We start from the raw sequence: 18,589 nt of genomic DNA on the forward strand, positions 1-18,589 counted from the left end.
CTGAACGGTCTGGGGACAAATGATTAAGGTGGGGTTACAATGATATCAAGGATGAATATGAAAAAGGGGATCTGATCTGATGGTACTTGTACTTTATAATGTGTTATATATGTATGTACATGGATTTTATGTCCGGATGGTATATCTATGGAATGGTCACTGTCTCTATCACACTCTCATATGCGCATGTTTAGCCGCATACAAGTATCTAGGATACACATATTCGTATGTGTACATAATAGGTTTACACACACTCATATGCACAAGGCTAAGTTATACATGTCAGGGGCACACATACATGCACATACTCACTTATAGGAAATAGGCATACACACACCTACATATACACATAGTTGAGGTATAGGCTCTCACTGACACATATGGGGGATATACATGTACATAGGAGACACACACATACGTAGCTGAGACGCACATATATATGCACACCTGAGATATACACTCACATAGGGGGCGGAGGCACACATGGATACGAGACACACACAAGAGATAGGAGTACAGTCGCATACCTGGAAGATGCACACACACACACATGTGAGGCATGTACACATGCTTACGTGATACACGTACCCACATACATATGTTGGAGACACACATGCATGCATGCTATCATGCACACCTACATGTGTCTGGGACGCTTTCTCTCACATGCAATATGGAGAAGGGTGGCATCCCGATAGAGGATGCAGCACATACCTGCTCGCAGGTAGATCGGTCTACATGCAAAGTATATATATCAGGGATGTATACGCACAATGTATAGTATAGTATTTTTCTTTTTTTCGTAAGTCTTTTTTATTTTCCATGTCAGTTGTTAATGTATTTGTATGAGTCCTTTACATGTTTTGTATGTTCTTACAAAAAAGAAAAAGGCAAATCTTGGAAGTTGCATATGGTGATGTGGAAAGAGATGTTTTGAATATTGGAGAGATTTGTGCAAAAAATATAAAAAAAAAAAAAAAAAAAATGAAATGCGGGTGGTCGTGCCCGCAAAGATGTGCATAATACAATAGTAATAACATATAATAGAATCCAATAGAACGACATTGTGCAATAAAACAAGTAAACAGAGTAGGGCATATCGGTATATGTACATAAGTTATTTACAGAGCATGGTAGGACATGCTAGGTCCTGTGGTAGTGCAATATTAGCTACGGATGAGGCACTGGGTCTTTATGTACATGCTATATTGGTGGTCAATGTCACTTCGGATTGCTACGACACATCTCTACTGCTTGTGACAGGCTGTGGTGCGTTCCAGACTTTACTCCTGTTGGGAAACTATAGCGATGGTCTGTGCTCACCACACTTTTCTTCGGCCTCCCCGCAGCGAGCCGTCGTCGACCCCCGAGCTTCATTTTACGACGGGCAACAGAGGTGGGTTGAGCCGCTATACTTGGCCCAGCACGGTTAGCGACTCGCCTGAGTGCGTGTGCACGTTTTGATGCATGGCTGATACCAGAGCGGCCGAAGGTGTGTAGCGCTGACAGCAGCTTGGAGGGATTCCCCTTCAGCTGATTGAAGGTCTTTATCATGGCTTTATCATCACCACCCTCTGTAGAGCCTCTTGCTCTGCCTTTGTGCAGCTGGATAACCACACAGACTTCACACAGACTGTCTGTACAATACTGCTGTAGGCCTATAATACTTATGTAAATAAGTAAGGCAATTGAAATATATCTGCAGTACAGCTCAATACACACAATTGTTAAGGGGATGCAGACCAGAGAAAGACTTCCGTCTTGTTTACATCAGGGTCCCCCATTTTCAATTCATCATAAATGTACAGTTCCCTCCCCCTTGTATATATTTACTGTATGTCACAAATGTAACAGTACTGCATGGTCTGCATCCCCTTAACAATTGTGTGTATTGAGCTGTACTGCATTCTGCAATCTGTTAATAAAGTTTTCAATCAATCAATCAGGGCCTGTGGTCACGTGTACCCATTCGGCAATCTGTTAATAAAGTTTTCAATCAATCAATCAATCTGTTAATAAAGTTTTCAATCAATCAATCAATGAATGAATCAATCAATCAATCAATCCCGCAGTGCAACGTGACCCAAATCATACGGCAATCTGTTAATAAAGTTTTCAATCAATCAATCAATCAATCCCGCAGTGCAACGTGCAACGTGACCCAAAATCACGTGACCAAAATCAGCCAATGGAAGCGAGGGGTTGCTATGTGCGGGCTTGTATGTGCGGGGCTTGTAAGCGCTGGTCTGAACGGCTGCAGCTGGGTACTATTGGGTCGCAACAGCAGCACAGGCAGGTCACTTCCGCGTTACATGGAGCTCGCGACGGGGGGAGGGGCAGGTCAAACACAGCATAGAACACTACACTTCCGCGTTACATGGAGCTCGGGAGGGGCAGGTCAAACACAGCATAGACCACTGTACTTCCGCGTTACATGGAGCTCGCGAGGGGGGAGGGGCAGGTCAAATACAGCATAGACCACTGCACTTCCGCGTTACATGGAGCTCGCGAGGGGGCAGGTCAAATACAGCATCACTTCCGCGTTACATGGAGCCCGCAAGCATTTCTACCAAAGGTAGCCGCATTTCTGGCAGACGCTCTCCGATTGGCCGACGCCAGTTTCTACACTGGTTAAGCTTAGGCAATCTTCGAAGTTGGTTAAGGTTAGGCAAGTTCTTTCGACGGTTAAGCTTGGCACTCCCCGCGAGGGGGCAGGTCAAACACAGCATAGAACACTGGACTTCCACGTTACATGGAGCTCGCGAGGGGAGAGGGGCAGGTCAAATACAGTATAGAACACTGCACTTCCGTATTACATGGAGCACAGGCAGGTCAAATACAGTATAGACCACTGCACTTCCGCATTACATGGAGCTCGCGAGGGGGGAAGGGGGAGAGCGCGGGGGATAATATTATGAACGTTGATTAGACCCTTGACGTAAGTGGTTGTAGCTACGGCCCACTCGCGATACCCATACGGTGACAACAACAAACGTATGTTTCAACCACCACATTTTGCAGCTACGTATGTAGGGGTAAAAATAAAAATAGGTACAACTTTTTCACATTTGAGCGATTTGCTCAGTACCAAAATATTATGCTATTCGTTCAGCCTCTTGTATAAGGACATGGCTTGCTTTTAATGTGGACCGTGCTGCTGCCATCATTGATTTATTTAACACGATGAGCATGTCAATTTAGTGGGAAGGAAAAAGGTGGACAATTTATAGAAGAGAAAAAATATATATAAATAGACATGATTTCTGAAAGCTAACGTCAAATATGCGGATCAATTACAGAAGTAAAACGGATAGTTTAAGTTCCTCCACATTAAATGACTGAAATTCTGTTGATATAAAGCTGCACTAAATTCTTTCAATTGTTTTGTCAATACATTTCTATGCCAGAAATAAAATGCAATGGTATTACAATAACATTTCCTTTACTTCCACTGCATTAAATATGACATATTTTATTATTTTTACGTGGAATTGTACAAAACAACATGCAAAAAACAAAGATAAACCAGTACACATTTCACACAGTAAAATATAAAAAGAACATTTATCAAAGAACAGGCAAAGGGTAAATGAAAGGTCTCAATTCTTTCCATGGTCCTTCGAGAGAAAAAAAGAAAATAAGTTGAGTATCCTTCACAACAAATTGACCATCTCTAAGCCCGCCCTCTTTTCTCGATCCTCTAATCACAACTGGTGATGCCACAGAGACGAGAGGATCAAGAAAAGAGGGCGGGGTTGGAGATAGGTCCACTGCAACATGGATTTAAGAACACGTACGGAGCTAGCTTGGTTATGTGGGGCATGGTATAGTGCAAAGCAATGCCGTCATGCATTCGGACCCTATTGTTTCTGTACTGGTGTGGGTTGAATGTGTCCAACATTAACAGGAAAAAGCCCTCTGCTGTAAAGTGCTGTCTAAATTATTAGCTGGTTAGCCGTTACAAATGGACATTATAGTGAATCTACTGTCTACCGAGGCACTCAAAGTAGTTATTACAAACCAGTTTCTACCGCATCTACGCTTGTGGGGGTGAGAACTATCCTATATGTACTGTTAAGTAAATCCGTCCCGATACCCATTTTGAACTGGCAGTCCCACCATTAATGCAATTCTACAAATATGAACATTTTAACAATTCAATTTCTCTTCATGCCTGAAATCTACTGTATGTTTGGCATCCACGACACAAAGGGAGAAACCATGAGCGTTGTATATACATTACGACTGTGCTGAATGTGTGTCTTTGGAAATGTAAGGATATAGAATGTCAAAGTACACCCTTTCGGCCATTCTCAAAAGGCTAGTTTATTAGTGTAGGAAACCGGGGCTCAGCGCTTGCAGTAAAACTCAGAGATGGTACACAAGCAAGATTATTTTAGAATTGAGTGACTCAAGGGCTCCCATCGTTGTTTGATTGCAGAAGGGGGGGGGGTAGTTGCATCAGATCCGGTTGACCTTTTTAAATAAAGACACTGAACAATATCGTTTTTCAGTTGTACAATCAATGTCGATGGCAGATTTGAAGTGCACTTCGATCACAATTCTTAAGAATGCATGACCATCAAGACATTGTAAAAAGAACTAGAAACAGTCTTAACCATGTACAGCATGCTTTGAAATCTAGACTCGCATGCACTCTCCACCCCAAAGACTGTGGACATGTCTCCTCTTGTACTAATGTCTCCTCTTATACTCATCTCAGACTTTCCTCCATGCAGATTAAGATCAGTCCTCAGAGTGCTTAACGATTGCCTTGGGTTTGATATACTCATGTACCCATTTCTTTCATGGAACCCTCGACTGTGGGAAAAATGAATATTGTGCAAAATGGGTTGAGGACCAAATATTCCTTGACCAAAACAAGGTTAGAAAAGATTAAATAATTGACTTCAATACTTTGTGTTGTCAGAGCTGTAAGTGCTGCAAAATCACGACAGCGGATCAATTCGTCATCCTTCTCATTACCTGGCTTGAATGTACCCCCCCTTGGCAGAAAAATAGTGTCAAGTTTGCTAGGACTCTCTCTCTCTCTCTCTCTTCCCTCGTTCTCCATGAAAGTACAGAAAGTAGCCACTTCTCCACCGGGGCTATGTTTCATGCTGCTCAAAGGCTTGCGGAGGAGCAGACTAGGGGGTCTGGTCACTACGAGATGGGGAGATGATTCCATCGTGGAAGAGAAGTGAGGAAGGACAGGGGAGGGTGGGCGTCTACTAGCATCTTCGTTTTTCCTTTCCACCACCTTCTCAGAACTCTACTTTGCAGGCGGGGAAGGTCTCCTCTTGCATGGCCACGGTACTGTTGCTGCCCAGCACCGTGATGGCCAGCTCCCTCTGCCGGTCGTGGCTCTCCTGGTACCACTCGTGCATCGTCACAGAGTCAAACGTGGGAATCAGGGTCACCTGGGGAGGAGAGGGAGGGGTGAGTCGTTCATAACAGACAAGAAGATGATTTAAGATTCACTATGAATTAGTTCGGCTGCCTAGACTGATGGCATTTCTAGTCGAGCCTATTGAGACCGAGCAACAGGACCGACAGGTTCAAGGACAGTTTCTTGCCACAGGCTATGCACATGTTGAACGCCAACTCATAACTTGGAATTTGTACCTTGTGCAACACACCATATCGATTTACTATACACTCTGTTACAAAGGGTCAGATTAAACCGAATATATGTATTTATTGATTGATATATATTGCATAATATTTGTATATCGTTTGATATCCCTTGTGTATTCTTTGTACATATACACGGAATATCCCTTTAACCTATTACAGACCATAATATTTCGTTCTCTTATTGGATGGCGTGCCCCCAGCGCCAGTGTCTTACCCCCAGAGTCGAGTTCAAAGCTACCGTCAAGGCTTGTCTCAACATGCCCGGTTCTGCCCAGGACTACGAGACAGGAATAAGGCTGGCACTAGATTGTTCGCCCAACATATAAATATGGCGCAGGTGAATACAGAAGTAGTTCAGTCCGCAGTCCGTTCAGTTCAGTCTTAGTAACAAGTGAAGCCTCACCCACTATGCAACGTGCGGTGAAGTAGGGCTCGTATTGCCCCAAGATAGAGTCTTGTTTATCCTAATACGTTTGTTCAACATATCGTTCGCTCCTTACTAGTAAGCCTTCATTACGAGTCAAAGACCAAGTGAAGTGAGCAATTGTGCGTCTAAATAGAGCACTTATAGCCGCGTGCGAATAGGATAGTAAAGTATCAGGGCTTGGTTGAATAACGTCAAGTTCGACTTAGTTAATGTGAAGTACCGCGCACCAGAGGATATGCACCGGTGAATGCAGAGCCCCTTTCCGGCTGGAGGATTATTATTATTGCTTTGGACCATGCTGTTGGAGCGGATAAGAATCGTCTACACCCACTGCTGTGGGACCTGCCCGTGAGGACCATCATTCGAGCCCGTCTCTATTGGAGAGGCTGACCGGCTTCCACCTGTGCTGCGCGCACACTGGGATTACAGTCGCTGCCTTTCGTCTGCCGAGCAGGGAGTAATATACCGCCTCCAGGAGCCTATTGAGTCCCCGCTGACCCAGACTTTGCATTAGAGCATTGCCTCCCCCTGCTGGACTTACAACCGGTGGAACCCCCCTACCAGTATCCCATAGATATAATTCCTAATATTCAGGTTGTATTCTTATTTCATGCGTAACCAGAGAATGGACATTCATTATTGATTTGCCTACGCACATTCCTTTGCCTTACAAGTGCATTCAATTAAAGTATATTATGTACCTTTTGCTGCTAATAAATACTTAAAGACAACTTTGTGTAGAACCGATTCATTGTGGGGAAGTGTTCTCATCATCTACTCGTGTACGGTATGGCCAGTATAATGTACATAAGACGGTAGTGGTTTAATGATACCATACTTGATTAATACAGTCAGGGAATTGTACCCCTCAGTTACACACTCCATACTGAATTCTTTTAGCTGCTGTATACTATATAATTTGTTTTGACATTATTCGTTTTTGTGCATGTATTAACATGGTGTAACTTTCTTGCATTGTGACATCACTATTGTTTTCCGTATTCTTAATGCTTTTCATATATATGCTGTGGCAGTGAGCGGATGGGGAGCATTCCAGTGTACTCGTTATATATGGTGAACAATTTAAATCCGTTATCGTGTTCATTTGAGTGAGAGAGGAGGAAGCTATGCAGATCAGTCATCCTAGCGAGTCAGCCCTCCCTCCTATATGGCCAAGCTATAGGTTGATGGTGGCTTAGGGCTGGGCGATATGGCCTAAATATGATATCACGATATTTTCTGACCTTTCGGCGATACACGATACGCATCACGATGTTTTTCTTTTTTTCCCCAAAATTCATTATGAGGCTTACCAAGACAGTATTTGAGTTTGCAAGCTAACATTAAAGACAAAATAAAATACCCATGCATTTAGCATTTTTATATTATATATTAGATTTAGATTATTGGATTATTAGATTATATATTGCATATATTTAGCAATGAGATATTATATGATTTAGATATGAAATATGATGAATTGAAAATGGGGGACCCTGATGTAAACAAGACGAAAGTCTCTCTGGTCTGCATCCTCCAGTCCGCTGTTGACTGTTGTTGTATTGAGCTGTACTGTATTGTACCCATGCTGCAATCTGTTAATAACGTTCTCATTCATTCAGTTGGCAAACAGAATCATTTTGATTGACAGTCGCGTCTGCCAATTACGTCACATCGCTTGCACCCGCCCTGCTGTTCTTAGCACCAATCGGCAAGCGCGTATTCATTTTTTACTTCCGCCATTGGAGAGCTCAATGAAAACAACAATGGCAGCGGTAGCTCGCCGCGGCCGACGTTTAGCTTTTAGCTCCGCAGAAGGACTAAACGACTGGAGGCATAATGATTTTACTGCAACGGATGTTATAATAAAAGCCTTTCCATACATCCGTCTGATTGAAAACTTTATTAACAGACCGCAGAATGGGCACAACTGAGTCAGCACGGGCTGAGATATGAACGACTAATGCTTGCTATATCTAGGTCGACCTCGGTCGTTGCTATGTAAATACGCTGATGTTATTGAAAGTGTAACTATATAACGTTAATGCCACAAAACGAATGCCTTTGTTATCATAAGTAGTAACTTTTGATGCAGTAGTGTGTGTGTGGGGCGGCGCTGTTCAAAAGTGTCAACGTGTGGACCAGATTGACGCGACACAAGCCTCTTGGGCAAAACATCACGATACGTTTAAAAAGTGTATCGTTAATGAACTGTACCCGATATTTATATAATATCGTCATATCGCCCAGCCCTATGGTGGCTTGGTCCTAATGGTATTATGATCTAAATCTGAGCAATGACTTAGTATTAGGGGTGCACGATATTGATTTTTTTGACCCCGATAACTTTCTGCTCCTCAATGTCGATACCGATAATATATTTATTGTATTATAAAGAAAAATAAAATGTATGTATATTCCTGTAGTTTTGACCTAACCAGATTTATCATGACATGAGCGTTACTACTATGAACAAAACAAAGCCAAGAGAACAGTTTTGACTCTTCAAATAAAGTGACTATATTTATTTTTCCAAATAAATATAATTTGAGTAAATCACAAAATTCACAATCCGTCAATGTCATTAACACTTTGGATGCCCAACCCGAGTTTTCTCGGGTTTACACCCCGCGGAGCTAAGGATGCTAATGATGGAGCATCGCAGTCGGTTGTGTGATAGTAAAGGGCTAACCTTCTGTATTGTCACAGTGAAAGGGTTAACCGGCTGTCGTGTGGCAGTGAAAGGGTTAAACAGTGTACACAGAGCTATACACACACACACACACAATATTCCATGCTCATACATGGGTGTAAAATGTAATAGGGCTCCAGATTGCCCACCTGCACGTCCGGCCAGGCGGCCTTCCCTTCCAGAAGCGCATCCAGGATGGGTCTCATGACCGACTCCTTCAGCGGGCCGTTACCACTGACGATGTAGCAGAAGGACCGCAGGCGTCGGAAGAACTCCACGTCGACGGTGGTGGCGGCGCAGCCAGAGGGCAGGTAGGCGAGGTCCAGATAGACCGGCGCACCACCACCGGCAGCACTGGCTTTGGTACCTGCAGAACACGGTGAAGGGACCCGTTGAGCTGTAGCCCTATTTTCAGAAATCTCCCCTAAAAGGTACATGCCCAAGTAAATGGAAGATTGCTCCACTCCTACAAGGTCAATTTGCATGTTCCTGGTATCTAGGAATATCTAGGGATCTGGGGGAATGTATTTCCAGTGTCATAAATATTGTGTCTGTTACTAGGCTTGAGTAAATTGTAATGAAAAAAGGGAGAATATAAATGATGATTTATTTTTGCATCTGTGCCGGTGAATAACACCATGAGAACATTGAGGTTCTTTTGATTTCGCTCACTGGGCTCATTCAGCACCTTCTTGAGATCAAGTGTAAATCTAAGCAAATGAATAAAGGGAAGATGATTAAACGGAAGGATTTGTAGATACAGTAATAAATGATAATCGATTTTAATTATAAATTCATATTTGACCTTGAACTTGACCTTATTATGGCCAAATCATACATCTATGGATAGGGAAAAGGCTCCTCTTTCCAATGGCAGGGTTAAATCTGGATTTAGTCATTTCCTTGCGGTTTTACGATAAGAGATATATAATTAGCATTTTTTCGATAAATTCTTATTTCCGATAAATTGTATAAAACATCGGTAAAAATGAAAATATACACTTTGACTACTGTGGGCCCTCATGAGGACGATTCGCGATGCCACTTTGCCGACCTCTAGCGGCTCGGGTGTGCATTTCTTTTAATACAATATATAAAGAATTAAAGCCCCATTTGTTGCCTGCCGATTGCCCTTTCAAGTGCCAAACCCGTTCAGCGGTTCTCGAGTTACATGCCGATATGTGAGGCGTGCGCCAAAGTACACATTACCACCCCCGATTCCCGGGGCTCTAGTTCCTAGTAATCTTTGGACAGGGTTGTGGCCAATGAGTGTGGCTTTCCAATGACACCCCATGATATGATAATTGGGGATCTAATATGGTCTCTATTGATCGATTTATGATAAAGAAAAGCAGGGTCCCCCAATTTTAACAGGTTAACCTCTTAAGCTCTAGCGATATCTTCATAACATTTGCCTAAAAGTACATACCCAAGTAAATGGAAGATTGCTCTACTTCTACAAGGTCCAAGTTCTTGGTATCTACGGACATCATGGAATGTATTTCCGGTGTCAGAAATATTGTGTCCGTTACTATGCTTGAGTAAATTGTAATGAACCAAAGGAGAATATAAATGATTATTATAATTTCTTTTTCTCATCTTTGACAGTGAATAACACCATGCTAACATTGACCTTCTTGAGATCAAGTGTACAAGAAATCTAAGCAAATTAATAAAGGGCAGATGATTTACAGGGCGTTTTTGTAGATACAGTACTGAATTTTGCCATCCGGACACATGCAATTTTAAATATGAATATATAATATCAGGCCTATATTCTATGTATGGCCAAGTCATACATTTATGGATCGGGCCAAATCTCATCTTTCCAATGGCAGAGTTCAATCTGGATTTAGTACCACCAGGCGCCCGTAACAGGGCAGCAAAGACCATGAATGAAATCTACTGTAATGAAAAATGCTTTTTGTAATGAAAAATGCGCCGCCATTTTTCATCAGATTGAGACGTTTTCTTCCTAGAAGTTCACAGAAAGGTAAAGAAATGTTTCATTACCTTTCTGTGAACGTCTAGAAAGAAAACGTTCTATTTTATACAATAACGTTCAGGTTTGTTCGACCCGTGAGACATAAATCACGAAAAACATTCAAATTATTTTAGCTGGGTAGTGTCGTTTTATAAAATTCGAAAGCCATGCGTCTCTTCTTTCATAGGACTACAAACACGTCTGACGGTGTCATTTCCTCGGATCAATATCCGCCGGTTTCCGACCCAATTTCCTCTCGTGCCAATTCTCCCTCCTCCTGTCCTGATCGTTGCTCGCATGTGCCCCCCACTGGCCGGTCGTAGGGAGGATAGAAGCCCATCACATGTCCCCTCAGATACACGAGGAGGCAGCCAGTCACTTCTTTTCACCTGCCAGCGCGGACTCTCATTTGGCGAGGAGTAACGTGTAGGAGGCTCACACTGCCCCCGCCATTTTCCTGTCTTTGCTGTGCAGGCGCCCCAACCGACCTGTAGGAGTCGCTGTTCACAACGACCAGATTACCACCCTTCGACTCCCCACCCGCTAACTCTGCCAATTGAGCCAGTATGACGGCCGGCCCAAGCCGGAGGCAACGCTGACAGCCGGATTCGAGACCGGTGTCTGCTGCGTTGGTGACGAGCACAATGTCCGCTGCGCCACCCAGCCGCGCGCTGAGATTTCTATAAACTCATATTTCGCTAATAAGACTTAAAATCATTGGTAAACAAACAGTGCTGAAAATATCTACTCAAGTATACAAGCCGGAGCACGCTTACCTGAGGAGGGTGGCCGGGCCGCTCCAGGTCGAGAGCCAGTAGCTGCACTGCGGGACTTAGGCCGTGTGTCAAGGCTAGAGGTGGTCTTCACTGCTCCATCAGGACTGCCCACCTTAGTCTTTTGGGTTATCACATTTCCAGAGGTCAACCTGTGTGTAGTACTCGTCGGTTTCTTGGTCTTGGTAGCTGCACTCGAGCTCTTGCCCGAAGCCTCAGCCTCTGGGTCAGCCATACAGGCACCAGGCTGGGAGGGCAAAGGGGGCAAGTCCTTCATTGGAGCTGGAGGAGGGTCGTGAGAGGAACACTGTGCTCCCTTGTGAGAAAAGTGAGGGCTGGGGTGATCTTGTGGATGGTGGGGAGGGAAAAGGCTACTTGAGTCGTCATCAGAGTCTGTGTCTGCAGTGATGGAAGGACAGTCCTCAGTTCCAGGAGGCACGTCAGAATCCGTTATGGTTGGTAGGGAATCACTGAGAGACGTAGTAGGAGTTTCTTGGCCTTGGGGTGAGTGGCGATCACGGTTGTTATGACTTTGCAATTTTGCTAGATTTTGGGAGTGGTCACCGTCATCGGAGAGTTCCCGCGGACTAGTGTTAGCAAGGCCAGGTGTCGGATGCTGCTGGTGGTTCTCTGGGGACTTCGGGTGCTGGAATTCACAGGGTGACACCAAGCAGAGATCTACATCATGGGGAACGTCCGGCATGAGACTTCCAGGGACGTGTTCCTCAGATCCGTCTCCGGGTGGACGCATGTTGTGAGATGTCCTGAGAGGTAGAGACATTCCCATTTTGGCGTCGGAGTCGGTAACGTGTCCATTTGAATATGATCCGTCTCCTGAATCTCCTTCGTCAATGGATGGGAGCACTTGTTCAAAGGACACAGAAAGGGATTCATCAACCTCTGTCGAGTGCGGAGAACCAACCTCTGCAGGCATAGAGGTCATAGTAGTCGAGACATCTCTCGAGGGACTGAGTGTCGAAAGGCTCGACTGTTTGTCGTGAGAAGATGTGGAGTTCCCCTTCAAGGAGCTCAACTCAGAGGTCCTACAAGATCCCATCTGGTTACAGTCTTCAAAGCCAAGGCTGGGTATTCTTCCTCCAAGGCTGCTGTCCTCACCAGAACCTAGAGGAGACTGGTGGAATGGGGTATGACCGGCACTATTAGGAGCAGAGTCTGCGAGAGACAATAACTCCAAGGTTAGGGTTAGGGTCATGTCAACATAGTCTTGTCCATTTCTCATGGGCCCATCGAGTGTCCTGAGTTCAGTTGGAGTGAGATCAAAGTTAACACTGCGTTCACTTTTTGGAGTTTTGGTAACGGGGGAAGAGGCACCCGCGGCGGGTCGGTCTGGATTGGTAAGCTTTTCCATACAGCGCAACTTCTCTGGACTCTCCAAGGACTCTCTCCGATTCCCATTTGCTTCTTCACCATCATGACCGTCAGCTCCTGTGTGAACTGTGGTCTTTGCATCTCGACCATTGTTCTCATTTTCTGATCGAAGCTTCTCAAATTCCGCTGTCATGTCCTCTGGCGTCGACATCTTTGAACGGTCAACGGTGGAGGGTTTCTGATCATCGTGCTCCTTTGTACCTGGCTTTGATTTTGTCCCTTTGTTCACAGCATCTTTCTTTAAAGCGCCATTCTTGGCTAAGGCTTTCTTTGCTTCCATGTTTGACAACGACGACGCTGGACTTGTAGTTCCACTCGTTGCTTTTTTTACATCTTTGCCAAGAGGTTTTGCTGTTTTCTTCTCGTCCGTCTTCACGTCCTTCTTGATGTCCTTCTTTGGATCAATTTTAACATCTTTCTTTGGTTTCGTACCAAGAGGTTCCTTCTTCACCGGTTCTCTCTTTTTCTCTGTGATCTCTTCTTTCTTGACGACACCCGCAGCGGTGACCTTCTCATCCTTCTTCTTCACTTCCTTTTTCTCATCTTTTAACGGCTCTTTCTTCGGAACAAGCTTCTCAGCAGGCTTTGCGTGTCTTAGTTTAGACTCCCCGTCTTTCGACTTGGATTTCTCGTCCCCGTCCTTCCCATCTTTCAGTGCGCCGTCGCTGGGTCCCTTTGACTTTGTTTTAATGTCGTATTTCTTTACGTCTCCGCGTGCCGCAAGCTTATCCTTCAGCAAGGCACTACTGGGTCTCGAGTCCCTGGGCTGGGACATGAGGCTTTCCCGACTCTCTGCACGTTTTGGTTGTTTTTCCGTTTTGTATGCTTCAAGGTCCTTCAGAGTGACAAACTGGTATTTGAGGAATTCTAGATGCTTCAGTTTCTCAAGTCCTTCAAGGATCTTGGCCTGCGGGGTACACCCAGGGAAGAGAATTCGAATGATCTTCTCCTGAGGGTTAGAGGGATGCCAAACCAGCAAAGCACAGATGGAAACGAGGCATGGCAGGGGAATATTAGAGCCTTTGATGTTTGGTCCATTGCCTGGCCAGGTTTGCATTAAAGCCTCAAGTTCTTTACTACCTTTGACAGGGTTGAGAGTGTACAACTCCAGGCGACCTACTCCCATCTTCTGGAAAAGAATGACGGGCTCAATACTGGGTCCATTTGACCGACAAAGAGGTTCATGGTTGATCGCCAGCTTCTCCAAGTGCTGCAAAGTGAGCGCCACCTGGTCACAGCTTCGCAGTTCTTTGGGATCTCCTCGGATAAACTTCAGCCTATCGGGGGCATTAAGGAAAACCACCCCGATTTCAGGAGAAATTAGTTTTTTCGTCCAGTCTTCATTGGTCTGAGATTCGGCCGACCGGTCTTCCTCAAGCTCCACCACTTTCCTTAGGAGAAGACTGTTTACACCCGGTAGATTGTCTACACCAATATGCGTGAGGAGTACAGAGTCGATTCTGTCCAGATGTCGAACCAGCTTCCAGAAACACGAGCGAGGGTCAGACCCGCCGTTAACCAAGACGTTGAAACCGTTAACCGAGAAAAAGGCTGAATCTCCCCTCCCACCTGGAAATATGTAGCAGCAAGGGCGGGAGAGCTTTAAAAACCCCACGGTACTGGGGGGCTCCAAAAGGTCAAAGGGCGATTCTGGCTCCAGTGACTCCGAGAGGTATTCAGTGAACTCTTGCAGGCCTTCCATCTCGGGGCCGGGGTTATAGACCGAAGGCGGGTTCGTCTTGATTTCTATGAAATCCTGTAGGTTGTGCTTCTCCAAGAGGGATTCCTTCCACGCGCCTGAGTTGGGACAGCTCAGTGTGAGGCTAGCTTTTAGTGTCGGATCTGCTGAGCTCAACAAGTCTCCAATCTATTAAAAAAGAGGAAAGAGATTAAGTTGACAACAAATGACATTCACCCGAGATAAACACTTTCTAAATACATAAATGACATACTAACCTGAAAAACACTTTCTAAATACATCAATTTTAATGTTAATAAATACTTCAATTATATATGCAATACATAATATATCAAATATAGCCAATGTTGTTAAACACCTAGATTTTAGGAATGTTTCATGCTACATTACGTTATTATTCTGTTTATTATTGTCTTATTAAACTATGAGCTTCATTATGTGAGTTTCTAATATAAGTAATGTGTGCTCATATAAACACACTTTCTGGCCTTTGCAGATGACACTTTCTTTGGTCCCACGACCATCGGAACCAGCCCCCCCCTGTTGCAGAACAGCATGTGAACAAGAAATGTATCTCACCTCTTCATCGGCAAAGATCTGGATGAAGTCATTGAGAGAGAAACAACCCTTCTGCAAAACGAGGTCTCCAGCCTCTTCAACACACTGCCCGGCCAGGACCAGCAGCTTGTGACGGGAGACATCGGAAACAAGTCGACGGACCTGAAGAGTTAAAAACAAGTAGTACATATAGGTGAATTTAATTACACAGGTCACTTAATTATTAGGGGTCGATACATTGATTCAAAAGTTTAAAAAGTTGATGTTAAATTAAATTGATTTAAAGTACATATCCACTGAGAACATTAATATACCATAAAGCTAATTATGTCCAGAATGCTCGTGTTATTTTTCATAATACATCTTTTTTAAGCCGTCTGCTCAACATGGAAGTGATCGCGGGACGGGAATCAGCCTGGAATATATATTCACAGTAGCCAATCGATAGTAGACAGTAGTGATCGATTTTTAGAATGGCGATCAGGAATTGGAATGATCTTTTTGGAGAACATCTGATCTGAGGTAAGGAATCTATTTGACCAGTCTTGGGATAATCAGAGTTGTATAATAATAATGCATTCGCCGAGATATCAACGTGTCCCTATGTGTGTATGTGATGTTGAGGAAATATACTATCGATAATCTAGCGTTTATTTGAAAACAATTCATAAATAGGCCGAAAAATTACAACGTTTGTGTATTCTAGAATATTCCAGTACAGGGCGTTTATCATGGAATCTTTATTTTCCTTGAAAACGAGGGCTTTTCAAAATGCTATAAAACGAAAATGAACCGATAAAAAAACAATCCGCTTCGACAATGTTGACTGGAAAACGAGTCATTGATAAGCGACGGGCAGATTAGACACATAGCCATAATTTAAAACATAGATTAGGCGATATTAACGCTAACATTGAAGTGGATGGTGGGCATTCAACCGGTAAATCAAGATTAAGCTTGGGCTCTAAAAGTGTTAAGTGGTGACAGCTGGTGCATGTCTCGGAGTGTGAGAGATGGTGAGAAAGAGGGGGAGGAAGGGAGAGAGAGGGGGGGGAGAGAGATAGGTAGATAGAGAGAGGGGGGGGAGATAGGTAGATAGAGAGAGAGGGGGGGGGGGGGGGAGAGAGGGAGAGAGGGGATGTTTATGGACAGGTATATTTCATGTTGTGTGAACAACTAACAAAAGACTGTTGCTTCCCAGTCTCTAAAAACACTCCAAAGAGAAAGAACGGAAGAACCCCCCCCCCCCCGGGCAACCAGAAAACAAACTCCATTTGAACTATTTTTCTTATTTTTTTTAAATGTTACTCGCCCTGGGAAAATCGGGGCAACAGTTAGTGTCAATGGCTGATTTACTAGAATAACTTGTATACCTCCATTTGAGTAGAATGGAGGACTTTCGCTTTTACCAGAGTAGTGTATTAGGATATTTCTACTTTTACCAGAGGAGTAGTCTATTAGGACATCTCTACTTTTACTAAGTGAAGGATTCTGGTATTTCTTCCAACACTGCCTTGTAACTGTTTAGTTGTCAGAATTCATTCTAGGAGTGAGGTGAACTGTCCTTGAGATTAAGTTGTCATCCCCCCCCCCCCCCCCCGTCCTCCAGAACATATTTGAGGAATTAATGAGCTACATTGCTGAGACTAGAGAAAAACTGTGTAGACAGACAAATACCTGTAGACAGACATGTGTATTCCACTGAAGGAGAGGTGCAGGTATTCAGTACAGATTCTGACATGATGACCAGCGTAGAATCCCAGGCTGTCAAACTAAGTAGATTATAGGTGTTTAAATGAGGACGGTTATGTGAATCATTAAAAGCAGTGAAAGGATTCGATTGCTGGATGAAAGGGGTTTATGAGCGAGTTATCAGAGGACAACTGAGAAAAGCAAATCTTTGTACACCTTTTATGCAAGGAAACAACAGTGGTTTGCCATGAAAAATAATTTCCGCCTTCTTTAACCGGTTATGCCCGAGCCATATTTTCAGAAAATTCGCCTAAAAGTACATACTTAGAATAGAAGAATGCTCCACTTCTACAAGGTCCATTTGCATGTTCTTGGTATCTAGGGACATCTATGGACCTCGGGGAAGGTATTCCCCGTGTCAGACATATTGTGTCTGTTACTATGCTTTTTATATTTGATAGGGTTAGGGTCTTTATGCCAATATTTAGATGGCTGATATAATGGGGGCAACAGTGGCTCAGGGGGTAGAGCGGCCATCTGGTAATCGGAAGGTTCCTGGTTTGATTCCCGCTCCTTCCAGGCTGCGTGTTGAAGTGTCCTTCAGCAAGACACTTAAAAGACAATTTCTTCCGATGAGCAGGTTGGCACCTTGCATGGTCGCCTCCACCGAATGGGTGAATGTGAGGTATAAATTGTAAAGCGCTTTGGATAAAAGCACTATATAAATGCAGTCCATGCAATGATTTTTGTATTGTAATTATTTTGGCATCTGATCAAATACACCAATTTAATAATGACAAATGACATAAAATCACTGAACTTAAAAGGAGCCGACTTTGTCGATTTTCAACCTTAATCCTATGGTTCCGTTGTGAAGAGAACATGTGATGATGTCATGATCACCAACGTGTTCTGTTGTGAGAACATGTGATGACGTCATGATCACCAACGTGTTCTGTTGTGAGGAGAACATGTGATGACGTCATGATCACCAACGTGTTCTGTTGTGAGGAGAACATGTGATGATGTCATGATCACCAACGTGTTCTGTTGTGAGGAGAACATGTGATGACGTCATGATCACCAACGTGTTCTGTTGTGAGGAGAACATGTGATGACGGCATGATCACCAACGTGTTCTGTTGTGAGGAGAACATGTGATGATGTCATGATCACCAACGTGTTCTGTTGTGAGGAGAACATGTGATGATGTCATGATCACCAACGTGTTCTGTTGCTCCAGGCGACGGCACCGAGGAGAGTAGACCTCAAGCAAACTGAAGACTTTTATTTCCTCGACCATTTCTTCCAACTTTCTTGGGCTTCCACTACTACCGTAATTTTCGGACTATAAGCCGCGCCTTTCCCCCCCCATTTTCTACCCTGCGGCTTATATAACGGTGCGGCTTATATGTGACTCGACGTGACCAAACCCGAAAATGTTAAAATCGAAATATTGCTTTTTTGACTGCATTGAAATGTTATTTATCTGTTCCCTTATTTGCTAAACTTAATACAACTTGTAAATGAGTTAATTCTTGTTATTTGTCCAACAGTATTGTGTCCCAATGCTGGTGGGAAGACTGTAATTAAACATTAAAACACCTGCGGCTTATAGTCCAGTGGGGCTTATATATGTACACATCATTCAATTTAGCTGCTGCGGCTTATAGTGCGAAAATTACGGTAAATTGAAAATATTTGAGGAAATTGTGTCTGCAGTTCGCAGACAGACTCT

At 43.8% G+C, this 18,589-nt stretch overlaps 1 protein-coding gene across 1 annotated transcript in view; it reads right to left on the reverse strand.

Moving 5' to 3' along the window:
• Positions 1-3,456: 3,456 nt before the first annotated feature.
• map1sa (microtubule-associated protein 1Sa) overlaps positions 3,457-18,589 on the reverse strand; it is a 94,433-nt gene continuing 79,300 nt past the window's right edge. The window contains exons 4-7 of the mRNA XM_084310190.1: positions 15,181-15,321; positions 11,517-14,769; positions 8,906-9,123; positions 3,457-5,420 (exon numbers count right to left, since the gene is read on the reverse strand). Coding sequence (XP_084166316.1) covers positions 5,265-5,420; positions 8,906-9,123; positions 11,517-14,769; positions 15,181-15,321 — 3,768 coding nt within the window. The 3' untranslated portion in view covers positions 3,457-5,264. The remainder of the gene's footprint in view (positions 5,421-8,905; positions 9,124-11,516; positions 14,770-15,180; positions 15,322-18,589) is intronic.

Source organism: Notolepis coatsorum (assembly GCF_963971535.1).
Source record: "Notolepis coatsorum genome assembly, chromosome: 3".
In the NCBI taxonomy this organism is placed as follows: Eukaryota; Metazoa; Chordata; class Actinopteri; order Aulopiformes; family Paralepididae; genus Notolepis; species Notolepis coatsorum.